This window comes from Ceratina calcarata, unplaced genomic scaffold (genome assembly GCF_001652005.2).
Source record: "Ceratina calcarata isolate Rehan_Ccalc_2016 unplaced genomic scaffold, ASM165200v1 scaffold255.2, whole genome shotgun sequence".
NCBI lineage: Eukaryota > Metazoa > Arthropoda > Insecta > Hymenoptera > Apidae > Ceratina > Ceratina calcarata.
Window position 1 is genome coordinate 1,110,290 of NW_017147567.1, and position 20,770 is coordinate 1,131,059.

The 20,770-nt window shown below is 36.2% G+C and overlaps 4 protein-coding genes across 5 annotated transcripts; 3 read left to right on the top strand and 1 right to left on the bottom strand.

Moving 5' to 3' along the window:
* The first annotated feature begins 2,108 nt into the window (after positions 1-2,108).
* LOC108623184 (putative transmembrane protein DDB_G0289901) lies at positions 2,109-6,946 on the top strand. Of its 2 annotated transcripts, XM_026812058.1 has the most exons (11): positions 2,109-2,511; positions 2,619-2,756; positions 2,842-3,001; positions 3,075-3,260; positions 3,348-3,553; positions 3,645-3,786; positions 3,903-4,036; positions 4,105-4,255; positions 4,372-4,504; positions 4,660-6,179; positions 6,384-6,946. In XM_026812058.1, the coding sequence occupies exons 1-11, from the start codon at positions 2,137-2,139 to the stop codon at positions 6,923-6,925; spliced, it is 3,687 nt and encodes a 1,228-aa protein (XP_026667859.1). In that variant the 5' UTR covers positions 2,109-2,136; the 3' UTR covers positions 6,926-6,946. The 2 variants fall into 2 exon arrangements, with proteins under 2 accessions (XP_026667859.1, XP_017876997.1); XM_018021508.2 differs by having other exon boundaries at positions 2,110-2,511; positions 4,660-6,946.
* Positions 6,926-7,232, top strand: LOC113464097 (putative GPI-anchored protein 37; the record flags this gene model as incomplete). The annotated part of the gene is made up of 1 exon (XM_026812055.1): positions 6,926-7,232. A coding segment is annotated over one exon (198 nt), but the record flags the coding sequence as incomplete, so codon positions are not given.
* Positions 7,233-9,698: 2,466 nt separating this feature from the next.
* On the top strand, positions 9,699-14,667 carry CPR27 (cuticular protein 27). The gene is made up of 4 exons (XM_026812059.1): positions 9,699-9,802; positions 10,548-10,642; positions 10,888-11,274; positions 12,180-14,667. The coding sequence occupies exons 1-4, from the start codon at positions 9,791-9,793 to the stop codon at positions 12,454-12,456; spliced, it is 771 nt and encodes a 256-aa protein (XP_026667860.1). The 5' UTR covers positions 9,699-9,790; the 3' UTR covers positions 12,457-14,667.
* A 520-nt stretch (positions 14,668-15,187) lies between these two features.
* LOC113464104 (golgin subfamily A member 6-like protein 22) lies at positions 15,188-17,560 on the bottom strand. Its single transcript, XM_026812065.1, has 2 exons — positions 16,227-17,560; positions 15,188-16,123 (listed from the first exon to the last, which is right to left on the bottom strand). The coding sequence occupies exon 2, from the start codon at positions 16,115-16,117 to the stop codon at positions 15,398-15,400; it is 720 nt and encodes a 239-aa protein (XP_026667866.1). The 5' UTR covers positions 16,118-16,123; positions 16,227-17,560; the 3' UTR covers positions 15,188-15,397.
* Between the last annotated feature and the right edge of the window lie 3,210 nt (positions 17,561-20,770).

Sequence of the window (20,770 nt, forward strand, 5' to 3'; positions counted from 1 at the left end):
TGTCTTACATGCTTTGTCGAAAAGTAATCAAGAGAAATGTTTATTACAAAAAATTTTTTGCATCCTACCGAGAAATGCTTGAAATTACAGTTGCTATGTAAATCCTATGCAATTTCCTTCTAAGTCCACTCGTTAAGGGATAATTGGTGATGACCGAACTCAAGTCTCATGAAATCAGTTCGAACACTGTTTTTAAGTAACCGTTTTGTTTAGTCTTTTGATCAAGGATCGTGAAATAAAAATTCCAAGATTTGTTTCCATTCATTTATTAATCAAAATTAAATCAGATATTTTCCTTATCTCAGATAGATTACAGATTTTTGTGTCTCACGTTCTGTTTAACATCTCTCTTCGGTCTTCTGTCTTCGATCTCCTCTCTTCAGTCTTATGTCTTTGAGCTTCTATCTCCTCTCTTAAATATATTATAATTGTATGTCCAGGTCTTCTTTCCTTCTTTCCTCTGCAGTTCCTTGATGAACCATCATCCCAGGCAACGGTGGACTGGAACTATGAAAGGAAAAAGTAGATATAAAATGAAATAGAACACTAATCGTCGATATAAAAGAGCTATGGTAACGCGAGTACCATACGTATTACAGGTGAACAATTCATGATTCATAACATATCATATTTTACAAATAATAATTGAATTGACACGTATTATGTGTATCTTGAGTAGAGTAAATACAAAACAGGATGCATTAGAGTATGCAAACTTCTTTGTTCAATATGTATAATGATCACCTGAAATACTATTTACTATTAGTTGTCGTATTAATTGCATTACAACGTCCACGCGTTGATCAACAATGTGTTGAAAGAAAACCACCTAATACCTAATTCGTTCTATGCAATAACTTTCGAAAATCATTCACTATACGCATACGATACTTTTTCCACACAGCGTTGCTATGAAAAATCGGGATGCTATGCTAATATGCTATATCGAGGGATTTCTCCTCTTTCCGTTCTATCCCCACTACTGTATGCTTAGTATCTTCTCCCTACTTACGTCTACCCATGGACCAGTGATGGGGCACGAAATCCCTCACGAGCGATTTCCCCTCTTTTCTGACTCTACACTATTCCCCTCTTGCGCATTTATCGATAATCGGGCAGGATTTTTTGGGTCATTCCAAAGGGAGTGGTCAGTGGACCAGTTGACCACTGACTTTAAGTACCCAGTTATTCGATCACTTGGTTAAGGATCGCGTGAAAATGAATAATTCTAATTAATAAATTAATGGAAATGAATATTTTTATTCCTTTTGAAATAAAAATGCCAATATTCATTTCCATTAATTTATTAATCAGAATTATTCATTTTTACAATAAATTAGAATCGAACCAGAGGAAATTGATTTTAGCAGAAGACCGTTTAGTCGATTAAATTCTAATTAATAAATTAATAGAAATGAATCTTGGTACTTTTATTTGTATCACATTGTATACTATTGAAACTTCAGCACTATCTTCCAGAAACATGAAATTCCTGTGGAATTTTTGTTTCTTATAATGAGCAACATCGATTGCAATACATTGATGAGCTAATATTTCAAGATTAAACTATAATACATGTGCTTATATGTTACATACATTTTTGTGTATAATGCACCTCTCCAATGTATCTTGAAATTATGAATAAATTATATTTCTACGAGTTCCCAATTCTAATATTTGCGGATACTACTTCCAACAATGGAAGAATATATAGTAATAACGTAACACGTATAAGCGTTGACAATACACGAGATAAAAGCAAGACTTCAACCAACTACAATACTTAATTATATTATTAAAGAAAATTAGAACTTGCACCGCATACCATACGCAGAACCCTGAAGCTTCGAAACATATGTGGATATGTATCTGTTCACGTACATATCGCTTTTTAGTATATTTACAATATTTCGTCAAATGATGTATGTATCATAATGGACATACGTATCCAAGTTGTATTTGATCAAACGACAGTAGAATTTATCGTTTAAGTACAAATAGTAACCACAAACTGCATTGTTCTTCATTGACGTATTTTCTTGATAATAGAGAGTATTTGCAAATTTCGCACATTTGAGGGGTATATAACTGAAGCGACGTGCGCTTAATCTTCAGTGAACAATTACTTCATCAGAGATGAAGGGTCTCATCGGTGTTGGTATCCTGCTTCTCATAGCTATTGCGAGCTCTGCAGCCCATTTCCTCCCTGGGCCCCTCGTACCACCTATCTTACCTAAACCCCCCGTCGTTCCTGAGCCTCACATCCCTAAACCCCCCCTCGTCCCTGAGCCTCACATCAGCCCTGAGCCTCACGTCCACCGGGAACATCATGAACACCATGAACACCACGTCGACCATAAACCCCACGTCGACCATGAGCGTTACGTTGTTCATACTGAAAAGGGACGTGTTCGAGGTTCACTTAGAGACTCGGTATCAAAATCCACCAAATACTGTAGTTTCAGAGGAATTCCTTACGCGAAACCACCAGTGAAAGAGCTTAAGTTTAGGGTAAGATTCACATTTCGATTCTTTACATTTTATCTTTTTTATCCTTCTCAAGTTTGACGATTACCAATTACATGTACGAATAATAAAAATTTCACGAATGAACGTAGGAACCCGTCGAGGTTGAACCATGGAAACATGTGTTAGAGTGTACTAAGGAGAAACCTGTATGCCTGCAACGTATTGGCATGAACGAAACCATAGTCGGAGAAGAAGACTGCCTCTATATTGATGTCCACACACCTCACGTAAGTAATTTTTGCCATTTCAGTAGAAGAGCAGGCATGCCTCTTTTACGAGATCAATCGTGTTACCTGCTTTCGTTTTTTGAAGACGGATCTCAAAAACATCAAAGAAAAGAAAGCAGTCTTAGTATGGATCTACGGCCCAGGACTGATGACGGGATACTCTGTTCATGATCGAATCGCTCATGAGCATTTCATCGAAGAAGACGTTGTCGTAGTAAAAATTCAACATCGTTTGGACGTTTTAGGTAAGAATTGCTAATGATTGTCTTTGTATGGACGCAACGTTCAGCTTCAAATTCAATAAATTTTTTCGATCAGGATACTTGGCATTGGATGTCAAGGGCGTACGAGGTAATGCGGGTCTGAAGGATCAGAACTTGGCTTTGCGATGGGTTCAAAAGAACATCGAGAAATTCGGTGGCGATCCGGACAGAATAACTTTGTTCGGAGAAGGTTTGAGCAGTGCTCATGTTGGCTACCACATGCTCCTGCCTCATTCCAAAGGTACGCCGACGAAGCAGTCGCCGTTATAAACGAATGTTTCGTACGTAATTTGAAAAGCGACGAACTTTTGGCAATTACACATTTCAGGTTTGTTCCACAAAACTATTCACCATAGTGGTACCCCACTCTGCCCATGGGCATTCAAGAACCGGAATGAAATAATCGAATCCGCGCTGAAACTTGGTGAAATCGTCGGAGCTCCTACACATAGTCACGAAGCACTCTTGGAACACTTGGAAAAGCTTTCCGCTACGGAACTTCTACGAAAACTTCATACCGCCAACTTGCTGCCGGTACTTAATCTAAAAGACAGTCTATAACTTATAATTACATATAGAGAAAAAGTTTACTCGAAATTACTACTCACTTTTATTTTTTATGTAGTCTCCAATTTCTTTGGAATTCGGTGTTACTATTGAGGAATGGTTGACCGCTACTCCTATCGAGCTGCTCAAGAGCGGAAAGATCCACAAAGGCCCGGTGATGCTTGGTTTCAACAAGCTCGAGCCGACCATACTTGCTGCAGGTAAACTGGAATTAGGTTTTGATGGAATAATTATTTACAATTAATATGCCGTGAATTAATTTCTTGTGGGACACATTATTATCGAGAATACTTGTAAATCTATCTTGCATCCGCAGGTACCGATTATGTCAAGTCTGCCATGTCTTCCGTTCTGGAAAGTCTCACTAAGACAATCCCTATACTCGAAATTCCTATTCGAGGCGTTATCGACATCGTGACTAAATTTTTCGAACAAGCAAATGTGGCAGAGGTAAGCAACAAAGTGCAGCGACGTTTAATTGCATTTACACGGCAAATGATTCGATGTTCGTTCTCTAGTTTACCACTGCTTACTTCTTCTCTACTGCGGTTGACCTCATGCAAAGATATGTGGTCAAGGCTGCAGAAGACGTGCCAGTGCTATTCTATCGTCTGTCCATCGAGAAAGAAGAAAAGGATTTGCACGAACTCTACGACACCGTTGTGGATGGTAATATCATATATCAGTCTCCGATAAGAGATGCTGGTATCATTTTGTTTACGGGAAAGTGTATCGGGAAGTATGTATTTCTTCCTTGAAATCTAACTGAATTTTACAATTTGCAGTTGGCGAGAAAGTCAGTGAAGAACTTAGCGTTTTGTTCGGTCGTCAAGTATCACACTCTAGGAAAGACAACAACAAACTCAATCAGTGGCGCAAGAAGATGGCGGGAATTTGGATTAGTTTCACAAAAGACATGTAAGTTCCTCATACAGGTCGTATCTGAAGTATTACATAAGTATCGAAAAATATTTCTTGCTAATAAAATTCATGACGAGAAGAATCATGCACTAGTACACAGCGTTAGAGTATTTAGGAACAGATTAGACATTAATTTACGATTTTTTTTTTAGCAAATCGTCTGTATCATCCAAGGCTACTGGTGGCGTGGAATGGCTTCCCTCTGGATCGGATGGAAAACAATTAGACATCAGCGAAGAGTTCTCCATGGGCTCACGTTTGCTCAGCGAAGTATACATTACTATGGAAAAGATACATGAATTTCTAATGTCGTTTAGCAGAACGAACGACGGCAAATCTGATGACGATAAGACCGCCAAACACGGTGACAATAAGAACGACAGCCACGGTGATAGACACGATGACAATAAGAATCATAGCCACAGTGGCACACATAGAGACCATGAAACAGATCAGCACAGTGGCAAACATGACAACAAGAGCGGCAGTCACGATGGCAGACATAGTGATAATGACAGCGGCAGTCACGGTGGTAAAAATAGTGATGATAAGACCCATAGCCACAGTGGCACACATGGACACCATGAAACAGATCAGCACAGTGGCAAACATGATAACAAGAGCAGCAGCCACAGTGGTCAACATAGTGACGATAAGAGCAATAGTCATGGTGGTAAGAATAATGACAACCATGGTGGTAGACATAGTGACAATGATAGTGGCAGCCACAGTGGTAAACATAACAACGGTAAGAGCGGCAGCGAAAATGGCAGACATGAAGACAATGAGGACGACAGTCATGGTGGTAAGAAGAATGACAATAAGAGCGGTAGCCACGATGGTAAGAAGAATGACAACAAGAGCGGTAGCCACGATGGTAAGAATAATGACAATAAGAGTGGCAACCACGGAAGTGAACATGGCGGTAAGAGCGGCAGCGAAAATGGAAGACATGAAGACAATAAGAACGGCAGCCATGGTGGTAAACATAGTGACGGTAAGAGCGGCAGCCAAAATGGCAGACATGAAGACAATGAGAACGGTCAGAGTAGTAATCAAGGTGGCAATCACAAAGACGGTCAGAGTGATAATCACGATGGCAGTCAAAGCAACGGCAAGAGTGGAAGTCAAAGCAACGGCAAGAGTGGCAGCAAGAGTAGTAGCCAGGATGGCAGTCAAAGCAACGGCAAGAGTGGAAGTCAAAGTGGCAGCAAGAGTAGCAGCCAGGATAGCAGCCAGAGTGGCAACAAGAGTAGCAGCCAGAATAGCAGCCACAGTGGCAGCCAGAGTGGCAGCAAGAGCAGCAGCCAGGATAGCAGCCAGAGTGGCAACAAGAGTAGCAGCCAGGATAGCAGCCAGAGTGGCAGTCAAAGCAACGGCAAGAGTGGAAGTCAAAGTGGCAGCCAGAGTGGCAGCAAGAGTAGCAGCGAGGATAACAGCGAGAGTAGCAGCAAGAGTAGCAGCCAGGATAGCAGCGAGATTAGCAACAAGAGTGGCAGTGAGAGTAGCAGCGAGAATAACAACGATTGTGGTAGCGAAAGTAGCAGCAAGAGTAGCAGTCAAAGCGGCAGTCAAAGCGGCAGTCAAAGTGGCAGTCAAAGTACCAGTCAAAGCGGCAGTCAAAGTGGCAGTCAAAGTACCAGTCAAGGTGGCAGTCAAAGTACCAGTCAAAGTGGCAGTCAAAGTGGCAGTCAGAGCAGTAGTTCCTCCGGCAATGCCGGTGGTAATGAGAGTAATGGCCAAGTTAGTTGGACAGGTGGCAACAATGGTAGAACCATCGTTTGGACTAACCATGTCATCAATGGTACCAATACTACTTCTGGTATCAATGGTAGCAAGGATGGTAACCAGAATGGTGGTGAAAGTGGCATTCAAAGCGGCAGTCAAAGTGGCAGTCAAAGTACCAGTCAAAGCGGCAGTACCGGTGGTAATGGCATCAATGGCCAAGGTAGTAGTACCAGTGGCAACGGCGATGGCATGAAGTGGACTACCCGTGTCATCAATGGTACCAATAGTTCTTCGAGTACCAATGGGAGCAAAGACGGCAATCAGAGCAGTAGTTCCTCCGGCAATGCCGGTGGTAATGAGAGTAATGGTCAAGTTAGTTGGACAGGTGGCAACAATGGTCGTACCATCGTTTGGACTAGCCACGTCATCAATGGTACCAATACTACTTCTAGTACGAATGGTAGCAAGGATGGTAACCAGAATGGTGGTGAAAGTGGCAGTCAGAGCGGTCGTGTTTCCGGCAATGTCGGTGGTAATGGAAGCAATGGCCAAGGTAGTAGTACCAGTATCAACAACGATGGCACACACTGGACTACCCGTATCAACAACGATGGCACACACTGGACTACCCGTGTCATCAATGGTACCAGTAGTTCTTTGAATAGCAATGGCAGCAAGGATGGCAATTAGAATGGTAGTCAAAGTGGCGGTCAGAGCGGTAATACCTCTGGCAATGTCGGTGGTAATGGAAGTAGCGGCCAAAGTAGTAGTATCAGTGGCAACAATGGTGGCATGAATTGGCTTACCTGTGTCATGCATGGTATCAATGGTGGTACTGGCACTAGCAGTACCAGTGAAAGTAGAGGTCCCCATTTAAAATTGCACTAATATGGATAATTCGGCAGCTAGCTAACTATTAAGACTTAATTTTCCGCTTTTGTTAGAAAAGTGTATCTATTGTTAATTTAACAATGTAATAAACTCTGCAACAAAGAAATTGCATTCATATATTCTTTACCCTTCTTCTCGTTATTCTAACATTTCGGTATTTTGAAGAGTATAGTCGTATAAGCGTGGTAAAATTGTCGACACTCCAAAGTCAATTCGCCATGTATTTACAATGTATTTACATACATACATACTCATCTATACATATGTATATCTCTCAAAGAAATCACTTAAATAGAGAAGTATGTATCCGGTATGTCTAAGAGTGAGGTAGTTTTATGCTGGGACGTTAATTACAGAGTGTGTTCTGTAGAAGTTGTTCTATTGAGTAAAAAATTATTATAGGAATTCTCGGAGTAACAAGTACTCGCTAAGATGATATGCTCGTACGCTTCCTTACCGGGTATGTTGCATTCATTGTTGGTGGCCACGAACAGAAACGTCTCATCTCCGAGGAGAGATTATATGTATGTATGTATATATGTACATGAGAAAGCAATACAACAATACTCATGTGTACTCAATACGTATGCACTAGTAGGCAAGCATAGGAAGACACTTCATTGAACCTTCTCTTTCTGTTGCGGCATTGCAGTCACTTATGGGACACCTCCGAAACTCACGCGATTTGTCTTATGTGTCTATGATAAAAATTCGTAATTCAAAGGTTCACTTCGTTACGTAATCGTGATTTAAATATGCAACACAATTCTTCGTTTTCTTTGTAAAACAATTGTAAATCCACATGTAGCATATTTAAGTATAAGAGCATTTGGAAAGTAATTTTAATTGTAAAAGGAGAAAGATTAATAGAAATTTTTATGTGAAACACCGAGAAAAATAATATCTTTTCAGTGTGTGAATTAGAAATTTCATGGTACATTCTTGAAACACTAAATCTGTTCAGAAATTTCTTTTATACTTTGTCTGTGATACGATACTTAATTTTAATAAAAGACTGCAACTGACTTATGCTATTATAGTATCTTGCGTACTAAAGCACGTGATATGCATTCTTTCATATCAGATTCTATCAATAATATTATAAAAGGCAGGTAACCAAATTTCTTATTATTTAAACGATTAATATTTTGAATCGTTGTGAGAGTTTCAGAACGTGTGACATAATATTTCAGGATATTATAACACTGCTTAGCAGAGCGTTACGTTTGCGATAAGAGAAAACAATTAATTATACTTCATCGAACTTTGTTATGACGATCGTACAATTGAAAACGAAAGCGTTATCCAATTCTACTGGCTTGTTTATTCGCAAATCCACTGTCTCCTTGCACTTTCACTCTAAACATTCCCAAGAAACATGCATACATAATTCGATCACCATGCGGTTGATTTAAAATCTCAAATTATAGTTTGTAACTATTATAGCCGATTATCATACGTTAAGATTCAATTGAAAAGAATTCAGTTCAAAGCCTATTAATGTATATATGCACATATGTGCAAATGAATCAACGGGAAAAAGAATCTAAAAGGAATGAAGGAAATGTAAGCGAATTAAGAAAATAATTATAAAAGAATAATAATTCTATTCAATCAAACTATTAAAATTAGAATAAATGAATATTATTAATTATTATGTTTTGTTTTTAGTTCTAGCAAATTGCATAGAAATATGTATTTCTATGGATGAAACAATTTATGACAATTTATTGAAAATTATATTGTACGAATATAATCACAACTAACAGTAGAGATTTTGAACACATAAAGGAAAGGGATCATCAGAAACTATTTCTACACGAATCGGTTCTCACGAATCAGCTAGACGGGTTAGAAGACCGCCAAAGGAGTGTATACTTCACTTCGTTGCACGTTATAATCCACGATAAATGTCAAGATGTTCTTTTCCTTCTTCTATGATCGGGAAAGTTCTCGGTTCTATGATTTCTGTAATTGTCGTAACAGTGCTTTACTGCCAAACAAAAGGGGCGACATCGGCTGTTATTAAACTACGGATTTTTATCATGACGCTGTCTAAAAATACGAATTTTACCTTATATCGGTGGAAAAATGTAATCAACTTTAGCCCAAATTAATGGTTCAAGTTTCCTATTTTTCTATGTCCTCTGGAAGTTTTACATAACTTGACTCTAACAGAATAACAACCGACCGGAAAGAAAGTCTCCATCAAAGGAATTGTGTTGCATTTTAAAAATTGTATTCTAATGGAAAATGATAAATTTCAATTTCTGATAGCTTCGTTAATAACGAATCGAATTACTTCATTCTTGAGTCTGAATATTTAAATTCTGCATACCAATCTATGATCTGTTATCGTGTTTCCTGCATTCTACGGTATCTCAAAATTTACGCATCGTCGTAAGTTGAGAAGCAGAACCGAAAAGTCACAGTTGACAATAAACGAAAATCAACGCTTGTTTAGAACTTCTCAGACCTGGTACGGTGCGGTGAACTGTGGCAGTAGGTATGTATACTTGTTTAGATCGCAACGAGGTTGAGGCGATGGTCGGGCCCATGGGCGGGCCCCGTCTCTCCCGAAGGGGACCTATATAAGTGACTCGCAGCCGATGAAACGCGATTTTCCATACAGAATTGTGTTTCCACCTCATCAGCGACTGAGACATGCATCCTTCCGTAAGTATTCTAAGCACTTTCTCATTTCGCTAATCATTTCCCTAATATCTATCATTGGATTTTAATTAGTATGCATAAAAGGCATGTAATTCACATATTATACAAAAGTACATATAGTAGAAATACTAATATATATTATGAGATGTTTAAAAGAAAATTTTTCTTCAATTTCAGTTTTGAAATTAATGTTATACAAATTTTATTTTCCATAAAAATCGACGGTTTAGCTATCACATATTTTGCTATGTAGTATAAAGTTATCTTTTTGTTCTAATGTCAGTCTTAATACTATTGAATTCAATGTATAAATTAAAATAATCAACGTCAAATCAGATGTATTATAAAAAGAATCGTCATTTAACTTTAATCATTCGAGAAATCAGATAATCAGTGTCCTGTTGTCTTTCTATTCGATGATTGATAATATTTAATGCGTTATTCGTGTTTTCCCATTATCCAATATGATTTTTAGGCAATATTCCTCGTATAAATATTAAATAAGTTTCGCGTAATAAATACTCGATATTTACAATTCCATATGTGATCAATAGTTCGTGCGACCCTTCCATTAAATAGAAATATACAGTGAAATGTTAATAGACATAGTGCGCGTTTAATATCTCGGAACGAAATTGAAAGAATTTAAAGCGCGCGAGGTTATTGGAAAGTGATTTGATTGCGTACAGTAGCAACGATTTTTTCGTATGCGTCTCGAGACTTTTACCGTGAAAACCCGTGTCGCCAGGTGCTGTGTCTTTTGTTGCACGTTGGCCTTGCGTTCGCCCAACTGAACCAATACCCCGTAACCACGCCAGTGCCTATTTTGAAGCAGATAAACAAGTAAGTGACTTTATCACGATTTAATTAATTCTAGCTTAATTGTTAGAAGTTAACGATTGAATTTTAGTTTTTAATTAATAAATATGCTAATTATTTATGATTCAGATTTAGAGAAATTTAATCGTTAATTGTTGATGCAAAATCTGCAATCCTGATACTAACTATAATCTTACAAGTTTAACATTTATTAAAAAGATTTTTCGTATTCCACTGACCACTGTATTCTACTGAAAAAATCCGATTAGACACAATGGGGATGGCAGCTATAGCTATGGATACGAGGCAGCGGACGGTTCTTATAAAATCGAATCGAAATATCCGACTGGCGAAGTGTACGGAAAATATGGATTCGTCGACGATACTGGGAGCGTTCGAGAGGTCGAATACGGTGCGTCAAGGCGTGGATTCGAACCCGCAGGTCTTGGAATAAACGTGCCACCGCCGACCCTGACTGGTAACAGCATCGCGAATCCAAACGGAGTCGACGACGATGGACAGTACAAAGAAGACCCTTCCATTTATTACACGGATCCTCGTTACACTAATGGAGAACGATATGACCCCGTTCCTCGTCAACCGTTGGTACCGAACCAGCCACGACCCATTCCAGCGCCAATTTATAATCCGCCAAGGTAAAATGATTTATTATTAACCAGTCGTTTCAATTGCGTTTGAGGCTCCATTTTTTAGTTATGACAAATTCAAAATTGTACTTGCAAGTGTTTTATTCTTGACTTTTATCTTTTATCAGGTAAAATTACCTCTTCAAATTTTTGCGATTAACAACCGAACACCATGTATAAAAGAGAATGTTTTGACTTTTTTGAATTTCTTTCTTTTTTTTATCACACTCATACTCGAAGTAGTTCGGCTTCGCAATTTCCTAGAGTTTCGAGTGCCTTAGAATACTCGTTAAAACCTACACGTTACTTGCTATCCTTTTTACCTATCACACATTTCTTTTAACATTTCCGCTTCAATCTCTTCAGCTCTCGTAAATATCTTTGCGGGACCTATGTTGCAATTCTCGCTTAATGTCGTCTTAATTCCGTTCTCCGCTCTCTCGGAGATATCTTTTATCCATTCTCTAGCTATTTCACACTCTTCAAAGAGGTGTTCCAACGCGCCCCATCACTCCTGACTACAATTCCTCGTCTCTTCTTCTAATCAGTGAAAATTTGCATTTTCTACACTTCCACACCTCAATCTCTCTCCTTATATACTCTCATAAATATACGGACACATAATTATCATTCTATATTGTTACTTATAATGCATTTTTTGAATTTGTTATTGAATGGATTAATGCACTTTCTCCACTATACGTAATGTATAAAAATAAATTCTTTATTTTTTATTATTTTATACATGTTTACTTGTGACAAAAAATTAGTACAATTTCGACATTTCAAAGATACTCGGACATTGAACAATACCTTATTATTATTTATATATGAATTTTGCTATCTGTCTTCTGGTGAAAAAACGTTTATACATATAATGAAAGTTAATTAAAATTTCTTCCTCGGTTTTCCAGACCTCCGACGCAAGTGCGATATCAAACACAATCTCAGCCGCAATATCAACCACAACCTCAGCCGCAATATCAACCACAACCTCAGCCGCAATATCAACCACAACCTCAGCCGCAATATCAACCACAACCTCAGCCGCAATATCAACCACAGTACAGGTCGCAATATCAGGGCCAACAGCAACGTTCTGTTTATTCGTCTGCGCCAATTCAAGGTCGCCCGGCGCCCATCGATCCAAATGCCGGGTTAGCATCGTACACGGTTAATTATCGTCGATAGAAATATTCTTTACCGTCAATTTTGTGAAATTTACTGCGGATTTTTATGCAGAAAGTGTCTTGTAAAGTATAATTAAATTATAAAGATTCTTCATCATTCAATTCAATGGTGTACAATTTAAATTGTTTTAAATACTCGTATAGATTGCTTGCATCTTTTAACATGCTTCAAAATGTATAAAAATCCGTGATCTGTTTATATCTTAATTTGCTGGACGCAACGCAAAAATCAGATGGAAATGGGCGAACTACTATAAAGGTATAAAAAGACTGCGTACGTCCTGTTTATTTAATATTGTTACATTTTCTTTTCCTCACCGAATAATACTGGCGTTTAAAGGACTGGGTTACTTTTTCTAACATTATTATTTAAAAATTCAATCTTAAATTGCTTGAGCAATGCTTAACATTTTATTCAATTTGGTATGAATCAATAGGTAAGTACTCCTGATTGATAAAAGTGAAAAATTCTCGTCCTTTAAATGTTAAGGAAACCAAAATATTGCTGTGGCTTTAGTTTATGTACACATACTCATCTCACAGAACATTATGTTGCATTGTAATCACTTGTATTATTATGTCATTTCCACTTCACTTCTATATGGACGTTCTTCTTTGGGAGAAGACCTCCTCATAAATTCACATTGAAATTTGAAATAAATCTAATCTTCACATAGTCATGAATAGACCGTGGATTTTGTGTATTTATAGTGGAGTTATATACGTAAAAAACGTAAAAAATATATGTAAAAATCCGCAGTCTAGTCATGAATCACGGAGGACGTACTAAGTAATATTCAAGAACTATTTATAGAAGAAGCATATTAATATGACATAAAATATCCCACACTACATAAACTATCTTCATATTACGATCGTGTACAGTGCCGCGTTTACGGTTTTGGAAGCTCTAAGCTCAACATCATTATCAATTCTTCTAATAATAAGTCTATTCTAGTTAATAAAATTCATACATATTTTTTCAAGGTTTATTATAAATATAATTTGATATTTCCATAATAACTTGTTTCATTAACATAGAAATACTGTGTTGTATGTACACATGTACATATAGTAGCATTTTTACTGATTCTTTCTTATGATAAGTCTAATATTTAATAATATTTTATTTTGCAGTTATAACTAGACTGTTTTTTTCATATTTTTTGTGAGAAGAAAGGTTCCAAAATGTAGTTTTCATAGGAAGTGAGGGCCCAGTCTAATGCGTCTTATGATAAATGCGGCACTGGTCAATTGCTATTTAGCATTCTACACGACGTTTGTACTATCATATGTACAAAATACTTATTGTCAGCATAAATACGAACGTGTTTGTAGTTTCTACAAATAGTTCCACTTTAAATCTCTACCTCCTTTTCGCCTTTCTACCTCTTTTTCATGCCAGTTCGTTGTATTAGCCATTTTCCCTCTACTTCTCAATGTTCACTTTCCTAATTTGGTTGTACACGTTTCTTGGCATGTAATTATTTCTTACAGTCTCTTTTTAGATTAAATACTTGAAACATCCTATAAAAAAATCTTTGGTTTTTCTCGTCCATATGCATGCTGCATTTTTTATTCATTTTTTTATATGTTATAAAGGCATGAACGATGAATGAGAAATGTCATGTACAAACACTTTATTACGCAATCATCAATGATTGTTAATTTAAAATAATATTGGATACGAAATGGGAATAATTAATTATTTATAGGTTTTCAGTAAATGGATCATATAAATGTTCTATTACAGAAAGATGATTGTCAATTTTTAATAAAATATAATCAAATAACATTTGAATGTTCACATAATATACTTAATAGTAGAATAGTACTATCAAAAAGTGCAGTTACGTGTGTATTGGACAGACGTACTATCTTCGTTATTTTGTAACTTGTTGTATTGAGTAATAAAATTCTAAATAATGAAAGGACCATTGTTTTACTTAAGAATTATAATGTTATTGATCTGTACGCATTTCTGTAATAATTGTAACATTATGCGATTATTAATTTGGTATTTACTTTACATTAATCTTGGATTATTTAGAAAATTTATGATAAACGTCCCAATTTTTGTTCACGTCATAACTCTTACTCACTAGCTTAAGATATCGTGTAAAATTATAGACGAAGAAAGCCAGTGCGTAAGTACTTATAAGAGAACGTAAGAGAATGTACAGTTTTCAAATCAAATTTTTTGGGAAAACAGCGCTTGGTCTTTCATTTCAAATAAATATTATATTCTTTAGTTCATTATAATTAAATTATCACTTAAATTGCAAATTCCAAGAACGTTTCTCTGTTTTAAATAATTGGTTGCATATTTCAAAATACGATGCCAAATGTCGTTAAAACAAAAAAGTGAACCACATCCTGTCTCCCTTCGGTGTAAAAAGTAAACCTGTTTCGTTCAGAGCACCAGTTATTTCCAAAAACGATCGACCTTGATCTGCTCGACTGCAGTTAAACTCTCAGAGGAAAGTGATAGCTGTTACTGCCATGCCAAGGAAGTCTTTTTTATATCTGGCAAGGAAGGCTGTCGTCGCCACGCCCAGGAATTTCATCCACGTAATTACCAGGATACCTGAAGCTTCTAGGTGAACCTCTTCTGCTCTCGCAGTGTCCATATTTTTGTCATTCAGTTATTTAAAAATCAAGGAAGACTACACTCTTGCTCAAAAGTTTGGAACAGTCTCCCCTTTTGAATTAAAAATCATAACAAAACTATCTTTTTTTTTGCATAACTCACTTTAATTCTCAACTAAAAAAACAGCCATTTCCTTTATAAAAACCAAAACAAACAAAATGCTTTCTCGCTATTTTTCTGACTTTTAACAACAGAAAAGCAGACATATAAAATAAAATATATGGAAAATTTGTAACGTACAAAATAGGCTTATATGACTAATAAATTTATATAAACTGTAGGAAGTAATAACTTATGCTTGATACCAGATATCTTTTTGTATTACTATCCTTGATTTCTTTCCTATTATCCTCTTCCTTCTCAATACTTCCTCTACATCACCTTCACTCCTTAGTTCCACTATCAGTATAATTTTTCCGTCTTTTACTTTCAGTCTTTTTGTCCCCTTTATCCACTCCCCTGCACTTAATGTCTCATTGAACAACGCTTTAATTTCTTCTTCATCTTCGTTTTCTTCTACGTCCCACATCTCCTTGTCTATTATAACTTTCACCTTCTTTCTTCTATTTTGTTTCTCTTTCTCCATATCAATCCATCTTGGCTCATTCTTCCATAACCCCCTTCTCCCTTGGCTTTTGTTCGCTTCTTTTCTCTGATTTGATTCTTCTCTATCTTTCCAACTCTTACACATGACTGGACCCTTTTCTTCTCTTTTCTCTTTCACCAACCTTTCTCTTTCTTCCTCTTTTCTCTTTTGCTCTGATTCGTTCAGTATCTTCTTTTTCCATAGGATTTCCCATTCTAATTCCATTCTTCTTCTAATCTCTTCTTTTATCCCGCCCATCACTTCCATTATCGTTAGTTCTACCACATCCTTCACCATTTCCTTTATCTTCTTTCTCTCGTCCTCAATCATCCTCTCTAGCATCGTTTCCTTTTGTTGTTTTTTTGAGGGGATTTCCTCGACCTCTGCCATCAGCTTCTCCGTGGAAAAGTAATTCCTTTTATCCATTTTTACCTGTGACATCATAGCCTCTGAATTTTCTTTATTTCCGAACGTGCACCACATGGCCGTCTAACCTGTTATCGCTAGTTCTGTTTAGTCCTTCTTATCATATTACCTTTCTTTTTCTCCTTACTATGTTTCGTCTCTTCCTCAGTGTATTTTCCCTCTAATTATTTTCCTATTCTCTTCTGAATTTCTTCTTTCCTCCTTCTCGACTTTTTCTTTGGATTTATCTATCATATATACTTTTGCTATTTTTCGCTTAATCTTATTCAACGCTAGGTACAACTCCAATACTAGGACAGAGTTCGAAGATAGTGTACTGATATCAGAGAGGACTCTCTGCCAGGGATCTCAGAATTTATCCCGCACGGCTCGCTTCCCCTCTTTTTCGCCCATATTTCGATCCCCATTACCATTCTTCCCATGCGCCTTCGTTGACCATGCCTAGCATACCGCCATCAAGTACTAGTCCCCACCATGGTCGCGTCGTCTCCACTTTTTGGCCGAGGGATAAATTCCAAGATCCCTGTTCTCTGCTGATATGAGTCAAGGAGTGAAATCACAGGATGATGAATTTTCGGCATAGAAAATACAAGATAAGGAATCTATTATCATTTTTATACAACACTTCTAACTATTTAACGATTTATTTTGCGATGTTAATAACTAACAAAAAAATGGTTGTGACAAATTGTTGCGCACATCTCTTCTGAAGATACAAAGCAATACTAAAAAGTAAGGATTCCCATTTTAAAGAATCAAATTGTATTTTATATAATGTACAGGCCTCCACTACCAAAAGTGTAATGCAATCATCGAATGACTCGAAATCCGACAACTTTTATTCGAAACATTGTCTTAAAAAATGTGTTGTTTACAAGATGTTAATCTATCTTAAGATAAATGGACCACCCTGTATACATATGCACATGTATAGTATATGTAAAGACTGGCAACTGTCACGGACCACCGCCCATGTCCACCTTTCACAATATACACTGTTGTTCAAGTATTTTGCAGCATTCACCTACCATTTGGCTGACATTTTTTTTACATATCACGACACTTCTCAACTCCACTGCTATTAAAAGTTGAATGTGTGAGATTTTATGTAAGAAAGCTGTATTTTCTAACAGAAGAATTTTGTAATAATTAACACCCTTAATAAAGATATAAAAACGGTTTGAACTTCTTTACAGCCTGCCCTGTCTATAAACACAGTCCATTTTAGAATTAATACATTTCAGTTACCATTGAACAGTTTCATCATTTATAGAAATTGAAAATCACAATTTACTTGACGTTCAAAGACTCTTCAAGACCGTTCAGATCCTCATTATACTGTCCATTTCTTTTTTAAACTTGCATCGTACTGTTTTCAATTCAAGATGTACATACAAATTGTTTCTCTTATTATTTTTAATGCTAAAAGGAATTTTATTTTTACAATAAAAACTATTTATATGTACAACTTGAATTAAAGAGATCAAAATTAATTTGATACCTTCGTTTCGATCTGGTTTACTCAATTTACATAGTAATCTGTTTCGTGGAAACGTATTCCGGTGACCTTTATTGAATCTTACTCGACGTTCTATTCTTTTCTTTATTTCAACTTTAAACACCTACGCAACATACTCCTTGCTGTGCGATTCAAAGTACATGATAAATACCACCGATTTAAGTTTTATTTTGTCTCTGCTATCGGCGAGATTTGATAATTGAAATAAAAGTTTAGCGCAGACAGTTTAGAAACTGAAACTTAGATTGTTATACATCCTAAGAAAATGCTGTGTGTATGTAATAGCAATTTTGGCTATTATGTGCACTCTTTATATTATTTATATATCCCACAAAATCAATTACCTACTGATGACTATCGATCGTTTATATTTAAAAATAGGCATCATTAGCCTATTCGTAGCTTAATAAAGTAACTAGGACATGAATTTAATTCTGAGAATTAAACTACTTTTATTTTGACTGAGTTACGTAAGTTGGAATGGAAAGCGCGTCAATCCCGTTTCGTGTGTAACAGTTTCTTTAATTAGTTACGTTATCTCCGATGAGGGTACCTAGTTTATCGAATCATCTTATTAATGTTTGAAAAAAGAAACAACTTGATTCTAAAAAGTTGATATTTGCAATTGAAGTGTTCTACTTCAGCTAACTCTTCCTTCCGGTTAAGCAACTGAATAAGTATACGTAAATCATTATTCTAAAACTAAGATCATTTACTCTTTTAAGTTTTAATGAATGTTTTAATAATCTCAAGACATATAATAAAAAACTAGACTATAACACTTACGCTCTAATTACAGTGAATTTCATATTCGTACAGATTTTAAAATTGAATAACATTTTCAATATTGGACTTAAGGAATGAATTTTTTTCAGGTGTTAGAAAGATTAGTTAAATGACTTAGTATCCATGCAGCACAATGCTTCACATTGATATTCTCGTACGCAATTTCGCGAATCCGCGTTCACTTCGAATGCATTCTGTTGGAAGGCGTGGTGCGACGTGCTTCTGTTCGTTGAACCAGATAGAATTTACTTTCTTCTACCTGCGTCTTACAAGTACTTTCATCCATTTATTACACGCGGCAATACAGATTTGTTTTCGGGTCAATGGCAACTGATGCTAGCGGTTTTTCCCTGTAGAATGGGAATCTGAAAACAAAAATATCAAACGGGTTTTATGTTCTTAAGTAAAACCATGTTGAAAGTGCAAGAAAACTATAACCACTGTGGGATATCGTAATTTCCTAGTAAAATTCGGATTACTATGCTGAATAATTGGCACCAAGCTGTACTTTTGCATGGAGAATACAAAATATCGAAATCTTTTTGATCTACGTTTTCCGACTACAATGACTTTTTCAGGACGTGACCGTTCTCTTCGAAGGCTCTTCGACAATTAATTTCACTTTCGAATTTCATCCCCTTTCGCTCATGTCGACTTTCAAGAGGGTTCATCCCTAAAAACAAGGGAACTGCACGATCTGGGAGAAGAAGTGTTTAGCCGGGCCTGGAAGCTTTCGACACGGCGCGCGGCATCAATAATGAGAAATCTCATCTCTTATCAGATGCATCATTAAATAAAAGAAAAAGAAAACGTTCTAGGAAAGTCTTATGATAGACAGAATAAAAGCAAAATTCTCATGTGAATCCTCGTTGTCAGCCGGATCGAATAGATAATGATCCCGTATATACGAGAAATGCCAATGTACAGCGTCTCATGATCATGACTAAACAATCGTTTCTTGTTATTTATGGAAGGCCGTAGCACGTGAATAATTCCTATGAATATTTTTTTATGTGAATGTTTTCATATTTATGTTTTCTCACGTTCTGGCAATTCACGGACATCTTGATTCATGGTACTTGTTCATGTTAATATGTGCTCACGTAATTAAATCTCATGAAACCCGTGCGAAAATACGATACATCACTAAATGCAGTAGAACAGCGCTGTTTGTCATCTCTTACTTAGTCCACGGGTCATTTTCTTCTTTTGCAAATATCTCAGAAACCAAGGGAAAAGAGATAATAATCAAGTAGTCAATTAATGTAAAAAATTAGTTTATTTGTACGAAGAAAATATAATACATTAAAATAAAGTAAAAAATAATGTAACAGCGTGGAAAATTTCATTGACAGCTTTGTGAGCTTAATTGTTGAACAACAATTTATTTCATATTGCTATTTGTCAAACGTGCTGTCTAAAACAATGAAACTAAAATATCTGGTATTATACTGACCTGGCAGTTGTCCTAACATTTATGACCTGCAGCGTACGTAACAACGTTTCGGATTGTTACATAGAATTAGAAAGTGGAGTAAGTCTGGTCAATTAGATAAGGCTGTCTGCTAAAAAGAATGCCAGTGAAAACAAGTTCAACCAGGGGACCACGGTTGAAAAAAAATTCTTGCAGTATGTATTCCAGTGAAATATCAAAAACACTCGTTTTACCGATTTCACGTGGTTCATTTAAAAAGCATGTCATTGTGCAATGTAATCCCTTTTTTATTGACATCGCAGTTACATAAGAAATAACCATAAATTGTGAAATCAATAGCTACAAGGTGTCTCATCTGAAGTTTTTCAGTACAATTATTTCACAAATTATGTATAAATTATTCCAAAAAGTTTTACGTCGTTGTCATTTGTCAAGCCACTTTAAATTAGATTTCGCTAAGTATAATATATATATACTGCGATGATGGCTATCATGGAAACTATGAAAGATATTCTCAGGTGACTCAAACTGTATATTATTTAAAAATTTCTCTTCTATTTTGCGACTTTTAAATATTTTTAATATTCGAAATTTTCATGTAATCGATTTTTTATACATAATTTAGAGCTCTCTGATTTGTGTACGTTATTGGATTTCTAGAAACATTCACTAGTTGAGCATAAGACTTGTTTATAAAATGGATCTTATCAGGTAAGACTATAATAGCTGCTTGTAACGGTGCTGACTGTGACATTTGAAATTAGAGTTATTTTTCTCTCGAACAATGCTGAAGGATAAATAATTATTATGACAAATCATACGTATTAAATAACATTAAGTTGTCACTTTCTTTAATAACAGCACATGTGATTTCTATTTATTTAACCCAAATAATTTACACAAACTTAAATGA